The sequence below is a fragment of the Centrocercus urophasianus genome, unplaced genomic scaffold (genome assembly GCF_019232065.1).
Source record: "Centrocercus urophasianus isolate 14NV4802_14NV808 unplaced genomic scaffold, USGS_Curo_1.0 seq_10, whole genome shotgun sequence".
Lineage (NCBI taxonomy): Eukaryota > Metazoa > Chordata > Aves > Galliformes > Phasianidae > Centrocercus > Centrocercus urophasianus.
The window spans coordinates 48,698,999-48,719,508 of NW_024884142.1; the positions used below are offsets into that span (position 1 = coordinate 48,698,999).

At 37.1% G+C, this 20,510-nt stretch overlaps 1 protein-coding gene across 2 annotated transcripts in view; it reads right to left on the reverse strand.

The window, feature by feature from the left end:
* The window catches only part of HBS1L (HBS1 like translational GTPase), a 65,200-nt gene extending 50,768 nt beyond the window's left edge, over positions 1–14,432 (reverse strand). Inside the window, exons 1-5 of one of the 2 annotated variants that reach the window (XM_042828312.1) lie at positions 14,286–14,432; positions 11,649–11,714; positions 10,322–10,459; positions 6,718–6,912; positions 5,895–6,068 (exon numbers count right to left, since the gene is read on the reverse strand). In XM_042828312.1, coding sequence (XP_042684246.1) covers positions 5,895–6,068; positions 6,718–6,912; positions 10,322–10,459; positions 11,649–11,714; positions 14,286–14,328 — 616 coding nt within the window. In that variant the 5' untranslated portion in view covers positions 14,329–14,432. The remainder of the gene's footprint in view (positions 1–5,894; positions 6,069–6,717; positions 6,913–10,321; positions 10,460–11,648; positions 11,715–14,285) is intronic. The other variant, XM_042828298.1, reaches the window with a different exon arrangement.
* Between the last annotated feature and the right edge of the window lie 6,078 nt (positions 14,433–20,510).

Consider the following 20,510-nt stretch of genomic DNA (forward strand, 5'->3'; position numbering starts at 1 on the left):
AAAACTATCTCAGTTTTCAAAGAAAAAAAAAAAAAGCAGCAAACCCTCACCTTTTCAGTACTTTGCAATTCATAGAGAAAAAATAAAATTCTTAAAGTGATGAGATTGGGTGGGTTTGGTTTTTTGGTTTTTTTGTTTTTTTTTTTTCCCCCCTCCCTACCACAACTCAATGTTTAATATAAAGACTGTTTTTACAACAATTTTAGAAAATTGGGCACTTTAGATTTCAGACCAGACTGCGTATAGAACTAAGCTGCTGTCTATATATAACATACTGTGATAAACTGTACATACTCCATAAAAAGAATTCATATCCTATCATCTTAGAACTATTTTGAACAGCTAGTCATTTCTGCAGAAACTGCTCTGAAACTTTCTGCATATGTGCTGATTTTTAGAAATTGCTGATTAATGAAAAAATGAATTTGAATCACATGACTGGAGGAAAACGTCAGAACAAAAACAGCAAACTCCACCCCTCTGCACCAACTGGTCTCTTCAAAATATTATTGTACAGAAGTTCCAGAAACTGAAGTACCTTGCTGCTTTTCAGGATCCCAAGAATTGTCTGAACAATTCGATTAGAAATTACTCAAATAGCAATTTCTGAATTAAAAAAAACAAATAACAGTTAAGTGAAGTTTTGATCTCATTGTTCTAAAATTGGAATTTTCTGCTCCTAACATCCTACAAGCTGGGAGGGAAAAAAAGCACCAAATTTTCTGTTGTGATTTAAAAAAAAAACCAAAACAGGTAACTATTATTACTTTAAAAAGTATGCAAAAGCAATCATTTTTAAAATCCTACTGGGGGTTATTTTCGTATTCTTCTCTTATTTTATTTTTACTTTTCATTTGCCCTGATTTTCCAAAATAGGTTCTAATAGAAATCAAAGTCAATTCACACTCGTTTTCCAAAGCATGTTCTGGTAAAAATCAGCTAGAAAAAGAAACCCAGAAGAGGTAAATGGAAGAGATACTCAGAAACTTTATTTAGTAGTCTATGTAGTACCTTCTACCATAACAAAGATCTAGAAAGCTAGTATTATTTTGTGCCTTTTTCTTCTTTCACTGATACCCCTTCATTTTTAAGACCCTAATATGGTTTTAAAATGCTATCAAAATTATCAACATAACTTCAAACACCCGTTTCGAACAAAAGCAAATTGCAGCCTGAATATAGTATCTGAAGCTGTGTTAGCATGTGTCAGTTTCTGCCCTATTTTCTCCAAGGCAATCTTTCATTGAAAAAATGATGCCTGTGCATATTTAGGCATGAATTTCAGTGTTCCCACAACAGAAGCTATTACAGAACATTTAATCACCACTGTAATTGTATGAAGAAATTAACAAGAAACTGTAATTAAGACTGCATTTTCAAATATGCATTTTATTTAAGCATATAAAGCAATATCCAAAACATAATTTCATATAAAAAAATCAGTATCCACTTAATTAAGAATAACGTGCAAAATAAATTTAATGTATGCAACACCTTAGAAATATACAGTCCAAATACCAGAAGCCATATGTCTACGTAGCTTGACATTATCTTTCACATGTTCACATGTCAACATAGACACAAATACTTTACAATGTTAATGTGTATTCCAAAACAAATACAACTAACCCCTATTAGACAAAAATACACAGTAGCTGCAATTTGAAGGGAAAAATTATATATACACACCAGTAAAATAAGATTATTTTAAGCATAACACAGGCAGAAACAGAGTTGTTATACACAAATGCCACATACCATTATATTTATGGAGTATTTTAAGAATATTAAATCCATTATTGATGAAAGAAACCTGGTTCTCATTAACAAGATTAAAGAAATTAAGGAGTAACAACAAAGCATACACAGTAACACCTTTGGTTTAAAAAAAAAAAAAAAAAAGTAAATTTTTGCAAGTGTTGAAATAACCTCTGCTGAAAATTAATTGGAAATCAGATTTATTCTTCATTTAGGTATCCTTTTAGTGCCCAGCCTACAAATTTGTATTAATTCAAGCCTTGTTTCAGGATTCAGAACTACAGGCTGAAGAAAAATTCCTCCCCCACTCCTTATACACAGAAAAGCATGCATTGTTTCTTCAAGATCACTGGCAATACTGAGATACATGCAAACAAAAAAATATTTATACATGAAAATTTAGCTACCAAACAAGATCCAAAGGTTTTTTTTATTAAGATATCAATTCTATAGTAAGAACCCCAATAAACATATGATACTGGCCTTGGGCTTCAATCACTTATTCAAAGTTTCATTTGCATGAAACCCATAGCAAAACTGTTCTAAGTACTACACATTGCCACCTACTTCTTGCACATGCTTTCCAAATGCATCCACAGTTATACACTTCTGTGTATGTCCCAGTACTCAGCTCTAAGTTTATTACAAATGCTACGAAATTTCAGGCAAAGAACAATGGACAAGAGATTGAAAAAGCAGACCAAAAACAATGAAAAGTTCAACACAACAAAGATTTAGAGGGAAAAAAAACTTACAAGAAAAATTTAGAAATGTACATATTAGAAATCGCTACCTAGCCCCAAGAGTACATGGAACATAAGAAAACTAGGAGATCTCCAATATATAGCCAGGCATACCTTCAGCAAGCTTTCCACTATTACTTCACATACAGAAATTAAAATTTATCTACTAGAAGAATATAAACCATCAAAAAAACTCGCTAATTTTAGCAATAAATTCTCCAAATAGGACATTTTGCTTCAGTGGGAAAAATACATCTGAACTTTGTAGAAGTGAGAAGTTAATACTAACTACAGAGAAACAGACACCTATAAAAGTACAATTTGCTATTAAAACTGATCAGTGAAGTAGTGTACAATCTACCTAGTTCCATCAAGAATATGAATCTAAGAGGGATCAAGAAACTACACAGATGTTAATTTATGGAAGAAAGGTAGATCCTCGACCTAAAGGCAAAGGAAATACAACAATTCTGTTCCTGCTCATGAACTTACGAGAACACAGTGTGAATGCTGGATTGTATTGCTTATACTTCAATGCTTTAAGGCACTTGAAACAAGTAAGGATACAGACGATTGAATCTAAAATGTAATCTAGAACATAAACACGTCAGCACTGCTATTAAATATAACTTTTATTAGTAAGAATTAGAAATATGAATGCCATTTGAGAGGTCAGAGGTCAAATTGCTGACAGTCCTACAAAACAGCTAGCATCAACCAGACAAACAAGTAAGTATACAGAACGTGAAATTTATACCTGAGCACACTGGAACTCATCCTGTTTTTATTTAGAAACAAAATTACAGTGCAACCTGAAGTCAGGAATCAACTTAAGTTTCTGTCCTATCTTTTGATACAACACACTAAATGAAAACCAGATTAAAACTGTATCTACTCTTCTATACTAGCTGCCAAGTTTGCTACAAATAAACACATTACAGTACCCAAACAAATGTATTTTTTTAGTTGCAGCAGTACCTCTATTGCACATTTTGCTGATAGGAATCTAAAACACTGACACTGGAAGTATACCAAAGAATTAATGTATACTAATGTATACCAATGTAAAGATACACACGTCTCTAACTTGACTAACAAGGGCACCAGAATCTGGTCATCAGCTAAAAAATGTCCCCGTTCCAATCTTCAGTGTAAAGCTTTGAAATAACAGTGATGGTGGCAATAGTAGAAAACAATATGTGTACACCACTATGGAAGCTTTCTTCAAAACGGACAAGAGGCAGATATAAACAGCACCTATGCTTTTTGTCTGAAACACTTTCTTCCACTAAGAAAATACACCCATGCTAAAGTTAGAAGCTAGTCCAATGCTCTTCTAAAGGACTTGAAAACAAATGATAGAATTCCACTAAAACTTCTCATGAAAAATGTGCCACATATTTATCTACAAAACAGCTACAGTAAAATCCTGAAAACCATATTCTGACAGATGACTGGAGAATGGAAGAAAGGGAATGCAATTTCAAATGTAAGCGCTTGCTCCCCAACAAATTTGGTCCTATTGAAAACTATACATGTCCTATTACAACTTTCAATCAAAACCTGAGGTTAGTGAGGCTTTTTAAAAATGAAGAATTTTTTAAGTATAATAAAGAGAATAGTGATTAACAGCATACCTTACCAGGAGATTAAGCTTTAAGAGCATTTAATAAAACAGTTGCACTCTAAACTGAGGTTTCCACACCCCAAACTACACACTACATAGCAAAACTGAGTTATTTCAAAAAAAATAATACTTCAGTGTTCTTCCCATGAAACATACATACAAATACCTCTAGACAGGTGTTCCAAGAAGTCCAAAGAGGTTTATAAGATATTGTATATGCCATATCAACATACTAAAATTCGAGACTTCACAAAAGTTTAAAAAGTTGCAAGTGAAAATTAAGCAAAAATAAAGATATTCAGTGCAACAGTTAAAAAGTTCACATACAAATTTGTTACCAATCTTACAGTGAGAATCATCACATCAATTAAAAAAATTTAAAAACTCAATTCTGGACTGTAAATAGGTCCTATGTATTTCTTTTTACAACGTACCAAGATAAAAACATTGATTCTTTTCTTTTTCCTTGTGCTACTTTCTTGTAAAAGCTTTTTGTTGATTAGCTTTTACAATATCATCAGGAGATGCTGTTTTGAAGTCAAATGGCGTTATGGCTGTTTTAGGAGCAATTTCCTTAGGTTTTACATCTTGTACTTGTCTACTGTACAGGAAAGCTTTATGCATACCAACTGTGTGTCGCTTATAACCTTTTGGAGGATAAGGAAGACATAAAGTTAAAGCAAATGCTGAAGGTCTTGCACGCAGAGCCTTCATCCATGAAAGGGACAAGTCCTGCCTCTTGGAAGTAAGCCCTCTTCTGGTCTTATTTGTTTTACCTAAGCCAGAACATTTTCCCTGCTTTGCCTTTAAAAGTTTTGTTTCAGGAATTAAGACATTTGACTGTTCTATCACATTCTGCTCTGCAGGTGCGTTCGCATTTTTTAAAAGGACACTTAAATCAATGTTTGTTCTTTTAGAGGGCCTCAATTCAGTTACACTGAGTACAGAAAAGTCTGCTTTCTGTTGAGTATCATCTACTTCAATAGCCTCTGCTATTAAATCAGAGAGTGTTAAGTTCTCAACCTCCGTTAGTGGAGAAACTGAAGAGAGGGCTAGAGAAGACAAAGATCCTGTTAACTCTGGCATCCCACTTGTAGTCTGTGGTTGACTTACTAGTTGTGATAGCGATGAGGTTCCCAAATTCTCATCTGAGATACTTGCTGTTGCCTGGGTATAAAGATCAGCCAAAGAATAACAGTGGCTTGCACCGCTTTCCTGGTGCTCCTGAAGTAAGTCAGCCAACGATGTATTTCCAGACCTTAAAACTGGCAACGCAGCCATCTCTGAAGAGGGGCTTTCTTGCGTTCTACTTTGCACAAGTGAAGAAAAATTTTCAAGTTCATTCTTTCTATGTGCAGTATGGCTGACTTCATTATCAAGAGCCAATTCTCCTAAAGCACACGTTACGCAAGGACTGCAAAAATTTTCATTACTACTGCCATCAGAAGTTTCTGAGGAAATAGATGGAATACTGTCTTTAAGACTCAGAGAATCACAAGCCACATTCTGCCTCAGCAAGGATTTCAAGTCCTGTGCTTCCTTGCATTTCAACTTCTTAAATGAAGAATTTCCAGATGGATTACTTCCTATCCTACAGCAAGCATCTTCACTGTCAGAAATTGAACCTACTACACTTGCACTTTCTGATAGCTGATTCTCTGTCTCATTCATAGGCTCATAAAATGATTCTTTACAGGTATCATCGCTGGAAGAAGACAGAACGAGTGAAGAGGGTTTTGATCCTTTCTTTTCAGATGAGTATATACCAGTTTTTTCAACATTAGGGAGCATTTTGTCACTTGCAATTAAGGAATAACAAGCTGAACCAGTTTTGGCTGTCAAATTTCCAACCTCTGGTTTGTTGGAGCTGTCAACATTTTCTACTGCACAAGTGAAACAGTTTTTATTAGTAAGTAATTCTGGAAAACAAAGTAAGTCTCCTTACCTTACAATAGCCAAAAATTTTCAGATGGAAGTACAGCCACAACGAAGAAAGTAGAGAGCAGCATAAAAAAAAAAAAAACCAAACAAACAAACAAACAAACAAAAAAAACAAAACAAGAAGAAACATGAAAAGGCATTTAATTACAAAGTGTTATTCAAAGATATCTGCTGTTCTACAACTAAATTATTGTAATCTACTGAAATACCTACACAACTTCACAAATCAGCAAAGCAATGCCACTAAAGACTATAAAGATTCAAGTAGAAATCAAAACAAGAAAGTTACTGTACAAATTATACACACACAAACACACACAAAAGGTATCACTGTGGAATGTCAGTTTACTGAACAAAGATTGAAAGTACAAGTTAGGACATATTTTTATTAATTAAGTCATACATGAAAATTCAGAAATTTACTATGAAATGCAGATGGTTGCTTACATTCTGAATTTAAGCTGACAGTTACACCAGTGAAACACACTGCTTCCTTTAAACATTTTCAGAAGAAATAGCAGTTGGCATCTTTAAGATTTCCAATAAATTGCTAACCCAACAATAATCATCCTCACAGCCTGTAAAGCCAAAATTAACTGTATATACAAATGAAACATCTTGAATCCAAACAATTACATAATAGCATACCTTTTGTCGTCTTTCTTACAATCACAGCATCCTCATCCTTGGTCTTCACGTTTTGCTTACTGTCTTGTGAAAGCACAAGATCCAAAGCCTTCTGTACATCAAATTTACTAGCCAGTACTGCTTGCTCCATTGCTTGGTCTGGTACAGACTCCGCCAAAACTTCTCTCATTTGATCAAGGCATGAACTAAGACGAGCTATAAAAAACAAATTACTGTTACAAACTGACACAAAACGAAGTTCTAACAAATCAGCCTCACTACAAACACCACACATCTGATTAACAAAAACAGTAATAGAAAAAAAACAGAGAGAAATACCACAGTAAGAGATAAACCCTTCATAAATTAATCTCTTTTCTTTTCACAGTAAAATTTTATCCCTGGAACCCTGGAGAATATTTGATTCATTTCAAATATTGTAATAAGGAACACATCACTGACCACTATGTTTTTATTAGTCTATAATAAAGTCTCAACATCGTAATACTTTGATGTTATAAAACTAACTGCAGAGTAGAAATACAGGTGATCACCTTAAAATTACTCAAAATCGTTCAGTAAGTTAAAACATGCTGTTAAATGGGTTTCTGTGTTAAGTGTTTACAGGAGCTACAACTTGTATCAAAATTAAAGCAGTGTTTTTGGTACACTCAGGCCCTAAAAATTGAAAAGGTTTAAATACTAGCAAATCCAGATGAATGCAGCAGCTTTCAAACTACCTCTCCTAGAATCAAAAAATATTTTTTGGTTCATAAAATCCGTTTTATTTATAATGTATTCCCACACTCCTGAGAAAAACACTACAAAACATACAGGGAAATGAAAAGAAAAGTTACTAAATTAAATCCTAAAGTTAAAAAATATAAAGAAATTATTTTCACTTTCCAGGATTTGAGCACAGTTCAAAATGAAAGAAAAATTGCACTAAAGATATACTCACAATAGCTCAGAAAAAAAAGTGTTTTTTCCTCAGACATCTTTCACTTTTCAATTTAAGTCTAATGCCACAGTTATCATCACTCTCACCAGACTTTTTTTTTTAATAAATATTTTTGTAATTTAGTAAGCAAACTTCCTCAAATTAGAGTAGCCAATAAAGCTGACCACAATACAAATCCTGATTAAGATAAGTTTCCTAAGTTCTGACATCCCACATAGCTAGAGACAAAAAATTTAACAGGATGTCACTTCAATGGAAGTAATGTGCTGATCTCAAAGATAAAAACCTAACAGAACAGAAGAGTATCTTGAACATCACTGTTACTGCCAGTTTCAGGAAGACCATTAAAACAACAGTAAGAAAACTGCAAATTCCTTATTTGAACAACCCCTCGAAGATGGCAACACTGTAAGAACTCTGCTAAGCAAATCCAGTACTACAGAACTCCACACGGTTACTTAGATCAGCTGTTTTGATGCAGAACAAGTACTGGCAGAGCCCTGGACAATGTCTCAGTTGAACATTTTATTACCTGTCAATTAGGATGAATAATCTCCAATTCCCTACCTTGATTACAATCAGCACTCTTGTATTAACGGCCAACTTGTCACGCTTTTCCAAGTGCTCTATGATAATACCGAAATAGAACAGATCTTACGAAAAAACACTGCCGAATTCACAATGGAAATGGTTATTGGTAGTTTTCCCTTCCATCTTTTTCCTTTATGTCCAGAATGAGTTTCCTCATTCACATATCACTTCTCAATAACTGACAGACCTTGTCAAAAGTATTATGAAAACTCAGTTTATGGCATTGTCTAGATCATGGAATCATAGAATGCCCTGGGTTGAAAAGGACCACAGTGATCATCGAGTTTCAACCCCCTGCTATGTGCAGGGTCACCAACCAGCAGACCAGGCTGCCCAGAGCCACATCCAGCCTGGCCTTGAATGCCTCCAGGGATGGGGCATCCACAACCTCCTTGGGCAACCTGTTCCAGTGCATCACCACCTTCGGAGTGAAAAACTTCCTCCTAATATCTAACCTAAACCTCCACTGTCTCAGTTTAAGACCATTCCCCCTTGTCCTATCACTACCCACCCTCTTAAACAGTTATTCCCCCTCCTGTTTATACACTCCCTTCAAATATTGGAAGGCCACAATGAGGTCACCCTGGAGCCTTCTCTTCTCCAAGCTAAAGAAGCCCACTTTCCTCAACCCTTCCTCATAGAAAAGGTGCTCCAGTCCTCAGATAAGTGCATCTAGACTGGCTCTTTCCAATTACCTTCTACAGCATCACTTCCTGCTACAAAGCATATTACACCCCCAATTTATCATTTACCCATGTATATACGTTATCATTGATTCTACAAATTCAACTGATATTAAATTTAGATTTATCTATTGCTCCAGAATTTTCGACAATGTATGTTTTAAGTACCAAATTTCATTTATACGTTTTCTATTCATTCAACAATAAAATTTCGTGCTTACTAACATAAAAATAACTCTCAAAATTCCAAATAAGTTAAAAACAACAAGTTAGCTATTAATATTTAGGAAAGAGACTGGTGAATCCTTTTCACAGAACATTTAAGATATTAGGTAGCAAGTTTGAAAAACAAAAGCAATTATTCTTTACCCCACCTCTCAGTACATGGAACTGGGCTTTTAATATTGAACTTACAGCTACAGTATCAAGTGGAAATCAATGACTAACGGATTCAGGACAGCATCAGGTAAAACTGTAAAGGATATGGGTAGCTAATGACATCGTTTCAAGGAAATGCATCACTTCACACATCCCAAATACTACTACCTACCATTTTTGGAATGCAATGTAAGTAAAAGACCATTCTATATACAAATACTCTTTCTCCCCTCATTCCATTTGTGGAGTAAAGATATTAAGCTACACAGATGTTTGGTCTAAAACAGTACAGTAGTTCTGTTGTTTATATTTCATATCAAATCTAAATATTTCCAGTAAGAAAGCTTTCCTGGTTATAACACTATTCCATATCATGACATCATACAATAGGCTGTTGAATGAAGAGGCACAGTGCACTGCAGAGCTGTACTTCCTTTTGTCTAGCAGTCTCACGTGAGTTCTGACTCCCCAGGAGGAAGATCACTAAGATGTACTGCATTTCCCTAGAGCCTTAATATGATCTCCAATTCCAGGTGACATGGATGAGGGCTTCTTCTGGGAGCCAGCAGCACAGAGAGCAGCAATGCACTTCTTGCCTTCCACTCTCTCCCATTTGAGTTACTAACTGTAACTCCCTTTTCTTATTATTATCTTACATTCTTCTACTATTGGTAGTGAATTTGTTATCTCTCCCTACCTTAATTGGGTCATTTTTCTTTCCTCCACAACAAAAGAGGAGAAAGGAGTCCCCCTACCCTGTCACGCTTGAAACTGCTACAAAAGTAAAAGTATATTTCAATGTAAGCAAGCGAGATACAAGTATTATACAAAAGGCAGTCACAAGCCTGAAGAATCACCATGGATGCTACTGCCCATGAAGCACGTAGTTCTAACATAAGATTTCAGAATATCAAAAGGTAAGTTGGTTGTGTACGATTGAGTTCAGACTATTTGGTCTACTACTTTGAATCACATCAGATAGGTCTGAGTAGTATTATTTTTCTGTCATTACCTCTATCAACTTCAGTCAACTGATGATTGGGCATAAAATAACCAGCAGCATCTTCCGTATCCTCATAGCCATATTCCTCTTCCAGTGGCTCAGCAAACGTTGCTGGTTTGTCTCGTCTTGAGTAGATAAACTGAGCTGCTACATTAGGTAAAAATTCAAGTATTAAAAAAACAAAAACAAGTATTACTTCCTCCTTTAAAAACAAAAATGACAAGAAAAAAAAGTTAGGATGCTAAACTGTTTTCACCACAGTGAAAAGACAGATTGGGAAATATCTTTGTATCTGTCCACATCACCTAAGTAATTAACAAGTTCAATACTCAAACAGAAAAAAATATTCCAGGTCTGAAAAATAGTTACTTTCTACACTGAATTACCTCCTATGGCCTGATGTCTTCATAATATTATTCCAAATTTTTTTTTTTTTTTTAAACTTCAGTGACAAGTAAAAAAGTTAGCATGCAAATAAATACTGCACTTACAGTATTGTACTGTCACACTATTAACTATTTTTCAAGTACACACAAGCTTCATCACTGAATGAAAAAATATTCCTTAGAAAACATCAAGAAAAGACTAGCAATTAAACTTAGAAACTCAAAAAGTTAACATTTAAATCAGGGAATGGGACTACAATTAGTCAAAATATATACCTAGATTAGCTTATCTAAAAAGGACGACAGAGAAACAGACTTTTAAGGATCCAATTAACTCAATTACCCATGGCCAGATGCCACATCACAGATGCTGTGGATTCAGAACCAAACAAGTCATCCACATGAGCACAGCTGCAGAACATCAGCTATACTATTTTTAGGGTCTACCTGGCTCTACACCGCCACCAAACCCAGGCAAACCCTGAATTAATCTTCTTTCAGAGATGAATACAATCTAGTAGTATTGCAGCTAAGTTGAATTCAGCTAGGCCAAGCCATTCCAATCCCATCTTACCTGAGCACATAGCATCACTATTTTTGCACCTATTTTGCCATGTTCCAAATAATCAGAAGCTTATTAACTTCACATCAACTTGCATGAGAACAGCTGCAAGCAAGGGCCAGTGGTGCATCCCACAAAGACTCTTTACCCCATGTACATTCAAAGTTTTGTAAAAGATACCAAATACCAGACACTGAATCACAACTGTTGCACAGAGGTGGATCCTACAAATACTTTTTTAAAGATAGCCAACATTTCAACACCATCAACGTATATCCATAAATCAGATATTCATACGAAGCACATTCTGACCATCCGTTCCCCAAAGTAATGTAGTTGACATGACTGAACATGTTTACCATTTTTATACGTAATTATTTGAACTAACCTGTAGAAGGAGAAATGCAATAATCATCTTCTACTGACTGGCCATACACATCATCATCTTCAAAATCTATCAAGTAAAAAATAAATAAATAAATAAATAAGGGTTAGTTTGCACAATTTTTAAATAGAATCATAAAATCATTCAAAGGACCGTGGTTTTTTTGTTCTTCTTTGTAGGGCATTAAGATCTTCTACATCTCCAGTATTCCAGAAGTACAATAAGTTGCTGTTCATTTACCTAGGTAAGATGCTTTACTATTAGATGTTAAAATAATACAGTACTTTATTTGTCAGCAGAAAAATTTCAGGAGTTGCGATTCTTCACCATCTCCTCTGGAATGCTGCCCTCATCATCTAACTTCCTTCAGTTCTACCAACTTCTATTCCTAGTGCTTCTCTTGATATTTCTGCCTGACTCTCGATAGCCTTAACAAAAGACTGTTCTATTACAATCATCACTCCTGTAGCTCAGATTGGGATTTCTACTCTATACTTACCTATTTCTCAGCTTTCTTTTCGCTGACCTATCCTCGTTTATCTACCCACCTTCCAAAACTCAAAGTTCAGCAAGGCAAAAGCATAATTCTAAATTTCTTCCCACTGTAGTTTCAAGCAGTTTCAGCCAAAAAACAAGAATCCTATACAGTTACTCAGAGACACCCATAGACCTTAACAATTCAAATTTTAAAAAAACAAATCAAAAATCAATCATCAGGAAGCACAATTAGAAAGTAAATTATTTCCAATTAAAAATAAACACCCTGGCATTACACAGATCTTGAAAATAAACTTGCACTTTTCATCAAGGATAATGAAATACATAATAGAATAATGAAATACTTTTAAATATGTTGTTGCATCTGCTTAACAAATTCACAAATATTGTTTGCTTCTTTTTCCAAGAGCAAGAGGAAAAAGTAGCTGGCAGCTACACAGAAATCTGGTACTCAGATACCATCTTAAAGGCCGCAGAACTAGAAAATTACAAACAATGTGTCCATCCAAAAAACAAACAGAATTATTTGAGATGTGAAAGGTTAATTTTACTCTCAACACAAAACAGGAAAAAAAAAAAAAATCAATGTCAACTTAACTTGCATTTACCATAGACTGTTTTTTAAAAACTAATAGAAAACAGTTTAGAGACCAGAGATACGTTCCACAGCATCAACAGCTATTTTGCAAACATACTCTCTGCAGGAATTCAGCAGATTTCAGTTCAGAACTCATTCAGCTCTGAATACACTACCTCAAAAAGAGCTCAAAAACAGAATACAGTTACATGAAGGCTGAAAATCCTTCCTCAGGCCTCAGAAGAAGCCTTCCTATGAAAAGAGACCAAAAATACTGCAGATGTTTACTTTAGAAAACCAATAATTGGGCTTAACAAAGCAATATACATACATGTATTCTGAGTAATGTAGCAAGATCGCACGTGACTGCAAAAGTAATATATGGCGGAAGTATATAGACCACACGTATACATACCTATAATTAAACCTGATGTGTAATGCAGCAGTAGAATTTCAGAGTAGCAACAGCAACATAGGCCTCATACGGTTACATCAATTTACAGTGCATCTCAGTAAACTCAGTTAAAAGAACTCCTCATCTAAGTACAAGCACTAAAGTGAGTTATAAAGTTCTATTCGCACAGAGGTCCAATCAAGACCAACATCTTTGACGACGTAAATACCTATAGAGGCTGAAAAAATTCAGCTCAAAAATTCATGAACTTTGTTCACTCAAGAGGAAGAGCAGACAGGCAGAAATATTTCCTGCATTTTTTGTATGCGACAAAAAGTTAGGCAACAAAATAGCTGCTTCCACGCTAAAGTGTTATCTAAAACACCAGTATAAAGTGGAAGTGTGCCCATTTTTTTCACAAGGCAAGCCAACACAAATAAAACCCTTGAGCAGAAAGGCACAAAGGACAGTTTGCCTGTATTAATAGGACAGGACAAAAAAACGCCACTTTACTGTAAGCTCGAGCCAAATTCTTACATGAGATCTCATTCACTACATGCAAACTTTAGTGCAATACAGCAGAAATATCTGATTCTTCCTTAGATGCTCAACTCTATCCTCTAGAACTACGGCTCTCCTACACAGAAGTGCTGCCGCTGTACAGATGTTGTCGCTTATCCACATTATACCATCTTGCTGCACTGAGACTTTGGGCCCACAAACTTCCAAAAGACTCAAGAGAGGCTCAGTCACACCGATACTGGCTTTAAGCGACTCCTACGCCTCCGAAAGGCGCTCAGCCCCGCGCTGCCGGGTCGGGCAGCTCAGCTTGCCAGGGCCGCGTTCCCACGCTGACCACGAGGCAGCACGTCGGCGGCGGGCGGCAGCGCGGCCACGGGCGGGAAGCGGCGGGGGGGCCCGAGGGGGAGCGGGGCGAGGCCTCCCACGGCGCCTCGTCCAACCCCCGCGGAGGGGAGGGGAAGGGAGCGAGCTGCGTTTCCCCTCCCACCAGCCCGACGATCCCCCGCGCCCTCACTTCGAGCCGGGCGGTCTCCTCAGGGACCCGCCGGGAAAGGGCTGACGGGTTGGGGTTGCGCGAAGGGAGGGGCTGTCGGCAGGCCCGAAGCGGGAACGGCGTCGGACACAGCCACCAACTCCTGCTCGCCACTACCTTCGTCGTAGTTGTAGCCTCGGACGTTCCTGTGCCGGGACATGATGGCAGCGGCCGCGTCGCTCGCCCGCTGACAGTGGGACGGTGGGCCTAGGACGCCATGTTGGTCTCCGTCAAGTCGCGCAGAAGCCCTCTGCGCAAGCGCACCGAGCGCACTTCCGGCCGCGCCGGGGCTTCGCGCACGCGCAGTGCTGTCCGGGAGATGCGGCGCGTGCTGATCGGCGGTCGTGGCGCAGCGCGGGGTGGTGACGAGTTCACTCTCGCAGCAGGAGGAGCTCAGCCGGGCGGGACGGGTGCTGGGCGGACGGTCTGGCTTGAGTTGTGCTCATGGCACTTGAATTGTAATCGTGTGTATATAAGACATTGAGCGCAGCCCAAAATGAATAAACTGCTACAACCATGTTCACATGTATAAACATATGTATTTAACCTGACTGAGTCTCAGAGCGGTCACATCTGTTAAGACAGCATAGCGTTCTGAGTTGGCCTAAGTTTGCTGAAAGGAACACTGACCCGAAAATGTTTTCTGTATTTGTGCAGTATGACAGTGGTAGTGTCAGAAAGGCATTTGAAGCACCCTGCAAACTTGCAGCGATGGGTCTGTAGCAGCTCAGTGTGACCTGGCTGCTGGTGACCCATAGCCATTGCGGGCTGGTGGCTGATAAATGGGCTGTACTGATTAGCATGGCTGTTGGTGGTGGTAAATGCTCAAGCTTTGAGTTATTAGGCTTCATGGAGGTCTTGCTTTCACTTACGTGCCATCCTATGGTGAGAACCACCTAAAAGCCAGGTCGTGAAGAAATATGCCTGCAGCTCATACTCATGCTGGGTCAGGGAGTAAGGCAAGCTGGAAAGCTGCAGCAGCGGAGAGAAGTGTGACATCCCTGTTCATAGGCCCACTGGTGCTCCAGGGCCTCAGTGCCACAGGTTTCCCTGCGCTGGAGTTCAGCTCAAAAGACTCAGTTATTTCCCAGACATTTGCAGTTGTTCAGGGACTGCTAGGCAGGTGGCCCCTCCAGTGTTTCTCAAGTCAGATGTCTCTATCTTCCATTCAAGACATTTAATAGTTTGTTTACCTTCTTTGTGTCCTGTCCAGACACAGCTGCAAATCCAGCTTCCTCCAGCGACCTGCATAGCCCATTTGTCCTCAGTTCACTTCCAGCCACGCATCCCAACAAGCATACAGAGCCTGGTTGTCCAAAAGGTGCTTATCTATTGTCTTGTCCCGACTGGTAAAGCAAAAGCTGTCTCTATCTGCAACTCCATATCCTTCCTGACTACTGCCAGAGGCAAGGTGTGTTAAACATAAGCCAAAGTTTGTGTTCATGTACAAATTGTACGCAAATGTGCAGATTGTTTCCTTGTGTTATTTGCATATTTCTAATCAGTTTGTACAGAATGGCACACTCAGCTGCACAAACTTAAGATCTGCACGGTGTCTTTCATATGGTGCTAGGATTAAATTACAACAGGAAACAAAAATATCTAATTAATGTTGATGTACTGTTGACCTTCAGTGACAGAAATAAATGTTCTCCGCCACAGAGTTTGACAGAAATTGTATTGATCACTATCTGTCCTAGTCTCTTGATACGGGTCAAAGATGCAGAACTGCTGTCATACTTTATGATTTAAAGTATCATAAGCAAGCTTTGCTGATGCTTGCTAAATGTTAAGTGCCACATGGCATGAAACAGTCTTTAGAAGCTCTTGAGTGTCTTCAAGTGCAGTTTTTGAAGGATTATGACAAATACGTACCCAAACCATTTGTAACAGTAGTGATTCCCTGCAGAAATGTATGAAATTTCTAAACTACTGATTCCCATTGCTTCTAGCAGAAGTCAGACTGATACATTCAAAATAAGTTTGCAGTGGGAGTTCTTGTAGAAAACTCCTAAATGCAGGGCCGAACAGGTCGTGCTTTAAAGTTGTGTAACATCACTTAGAGCTGAGGTAGTATCTTTTGTCAGGTGATACAATTCTAAATTCAAAACTGATTGTAGCATGTGCAATCTGGTCCTCTAGTGAAGTAAATTAGCACTGTAAGTTAGAACCCTTTACCACTACAACCGTCATAACACTCTGCCAGTTTGCCTCCAACAGCTTTAACTTGGAAACTGCACTTTTTTCAACCTCGAGAATTACTCCCATTTTTGAAATGTTAAAATGTGCAGTGAGTATTAATCATGTAAATTTAACATATTTTCCTTTTTCATTTCTCTTTCCCTGACATTTCTCTTTTCAAACCAGATCATGGAATTGCAAAGATGCTTCTTTTAGTCTTCCTCATCATGCGTCTCTTTTCAAACCAGGTCATGGAATTGCAAAGATGCTTCTTTTAGTCTTCCTCATCATGCTTTTTACACAAATTGCCAGCTGCTTATCAAATAATTATTTTTCATTTTTGAATTTTATGTTCATGTTCATTATGTTATCACTTTGGATTTTCAGCTACTGTGACCTCTGCAGATATGACCTACATTTCATTTGCTTGATATTCAAATGTAACATTGTTCACAGTAGTTCAAAAATAATATTTAAAAGAAGGAAAAAAAGATAACAGCATTAAAAATTACAAAGATTATCTAATATTGCACATAATATGCTGTATAACCTTTCCACAGCATTAACATTAAAGTTGGAAGTTTAGTAACATAATATAAAGACCTACAAAAATACCCCCCCCCAACCCCCCCCCCCCAAAAACAAAAACAAAAAAAAAAAAAACCGAAAAAAAAAAACCAGCCAGGAACAATAATTTGATACAGAAATGCACTTGTTTTATATTATAGCGCTGTCTCTCAGAAGTCATAAACGCATTATGATCATTTCTTCCATTTCTAATTTTAGGGAAACTGACCAACTGTTTAAGTGTTTGAGAAAAAATAAGCTTTTGTTCTCAATTCCCTCCTCTAACAGCTACTGCTATTTGGAAGTGAATGCAAGGTTCATGAAAGGTATTCACCCAATAGCAAAGCAGTCTGACTACACAGTACTCTTTCAGCAGCAATTACTTCTCTAGCAGGGAATCATATCAATCTGCCTCCAGTAATTCTGATAGAGAAATGACTAACCAGGTCACTTCTGGTAAGCACTATGAGTGTTTATTTCCTTCCTGCCCACTTAAACTCTGTGAACGTCGGAGGTGGATATTCATGCTATTCCATAATAAAATAACTTTAATCATGTACTTTTGCTTAGCGGAAAATCTTGTGAATGGTGTTATTTCTTCTTAATGTGAAGTTATTCAGATTTCTAGTAGTTGCAGTGCTTTTAGTTAAAAGAAATATATTTTGTCTATTTCAATATTGCTTTTTTTTTCAACCAAAGTTAAGCAATCCATGGTTTGGAAAAGAGCAGCTTAATTCCAGATATCATGCCATACTATGCAGTAGATGGGTAAGTTTTAAAATAGAGATATTATCAATATCACTGTGTACTTTTCCAGCTGATAAATGATTTGACTAAAGCAAAAGAACTGCTAACAAAAAAATAAATCTAATTTTTGAAATGATGCTATCTAGATCAGGAGATGACTAAGAATGCAATGAGTATTAATCATTTTGTATATATGGTAAATAGCAAGTATCTCCACTTTTCCACAGTATAATGAACTTGTTAAATATGTTATTTTTTTTAGAATTTATCAATGTGTGGAACAGTAAGTTTTGCATGTGAGATGATATGATATACATTAGTCTAGATGTTATTCAACAGGATCTAGCAAAATTAGACAAGTAAGCTATATAATGTCAATCTGATGTGGAAATGTTGCCTGTTCAAATGGGTTAACAAAAAACAAACAAACAAACAAAAAAACCCCAACATTTTGTGTTCTTCACAAATACATAAAGTTAGTTTTGTAGGAAGGAATAAATGATGAATGCCCCATCCCCGGAGGCATTCAAGGCCAAGCTGGATGTCATTCTGGTCAACCTGCTCTAGTGGTTGGCGACCCTGCACACAGCAGGGTGGTTGGAACTAGGTGATCATTGTGATCCTTTTCAATCCAGGCCATTCTATGATTCTATGATTCTATTATTTATGTGACTTTAGCTATGTCTGTATTTCTCTAAGCATTTTGGGCTCAATCCTAAATTTCCTTATAATCTTCTGCCACTCTTCTGGTTCTCATGTAGAATGAGTCCAACAGTGGCCCAGAAAGGGAAGTTCAGCCTCTCAAGAAGGGGGCTGTTGTTGAACCATACAGCTACAAAGGCAGGAGTTTGAATTCAAGCACAGTTGCTGCAAACATAGTAAATGTGGGCACTGTGAAGCACTCACTGAAAATCTCAGCTTAATTGTTTTTACCATAGAATGCAAATAAAAATATGACATGATTGCAACACAGAGTTGTATTCATTTCTTTACGAATTTTACAAAGTGTACTGTCCTTACAGAGTGAGGTAGGTGATGAAAATTATCAGGCACACAGGCAAATTCTTACATGAAGATTAAAAGGATTAAGACTTTCTCTTACGGAGAAGATGCATGAAATGGGACATGAGCAAAATATATAATAGGCAGTGGCTTAGAATAGCCATTGTTTTTGTTTTGTTTTCCACTCACAGTAAAAGAAGGAATTCTTGGAGCTTAAAGGAGGCAAAATTTGAACTTATAAAAGCAAACAATTTTCGTTCATCACAGAACCAGGCTGTAAAATTCACTTCCAGAAGAAATGTTCAAGACCAAAAAGTTATCAATTCAAAAAGTTTAGACAATTATGTAGATTATGGAAATATTTAGTCATGTTCACAGGAAATATTTAAAACCTATATAAAAGTTCTGGAAGGAATGGAAATCTTCATGCTAATGATTCAGTCCACTTTTAATTGTGAGAGGGAACTGACAGGATAAATTAATGAGAGCTACAGACATACGGAAGAGATGAAACAGAAGGCTGTCATGTCTCAAGGTTAAATAAGATGCACGTCTGTGATAAGGCATATTATAATGATTCATACAAATACGTAGTAGCAGCATTCTCTTGTATGTGACTGCATACACTAATTTAGCAAGCACTTTAAAAAGTTTGTTGTGGGTCTTGGTTGCTATTATAAATAGTATGCCTTCACCAATACATATGTGGTGCAATATATTTCTTAAATGTAGGGATGCAGTCTAAATTCCAGTAAAACCAGTGGAATCTTATTCTGTTGCCTCAACAGAATAAGGAAATTAGATAAAGTAGCAGAGTTGTAAAATGAAAGTAGGATGAGTACAGTTTGAAAAGTACCTCACTTTTCTTGATAGAGCAATTGATCATACAAATCTTACCAGGACGTTCCACTGCTGATCTCTTCATATAGACATATAGACATAAAATTGAAAAGAAATGTTGACACTTGTGTGCTTGTGAGAGGCATAATTATAGCTGGATTGTTGGGAGGACGACCTGTCATTCCAGAGTATTATCTTATAATCACTCTACATTTGTTTTTGTGTTTATGTGTTTTTTGCGCACTTCTGAATTTTCGGGACCTGCCTTTGGAAAACACAACTATACAAACCCAACCAGCAGAGATTGATTGTGTTGTTGAGGAAAGTCCATAGAACAATCTCTCATAGTCTTAATTTTTGTCCTTTTTTGCTATTGTCTTGTTATTGTATCGAAAAGAAAAAGCTGACTGAGAAGGGAAAAAATATTGGCTAACACATGGAAAATGTAACAAAGACTTCCAGCAGAAGAATAAATTCAAACTTCCAGAAGATATACAGAAGAATTACCATTTGATAGTCACAGATTAACTGTGGCTCTGGCAAAGTCATTGAGTATGCATCAGTTTTATTTGAAGTGCAGACTCACACAAGGGCTCTAGGCAAGTCATAGGGTATCCTGAAAGTGAAACCCCAGCTACACAATGTCATTAGGCTCATTTCAAGTACGAGCAGTGTGGGGTGGCAAGCACAGCAGAGCCTGCACGGTCTGCTAGCCTCTGTACCACGAAGTATTGGCATGTGTCCACATTGTTAAATCTGTATTATTTGGGTATGTCAGGCTGAAAAGAGTTACATGGTGTTATGCATTCTGAGGGAGCATCACTAGACAAGCAAGTCATTCAAACTGATAATATGCTCTAGTCTTTGACTAAAGTCTTGATTTTTCTGCCCCCAAAAGGCTTCATTTTAAAGTAGTTCTGTATGAAATTGCCTTTTTCTCTCTCAGTTAATTCTCATGTCTAAAGTATCCTATAGCACATATTGCAAATTCATCACACACTCAAA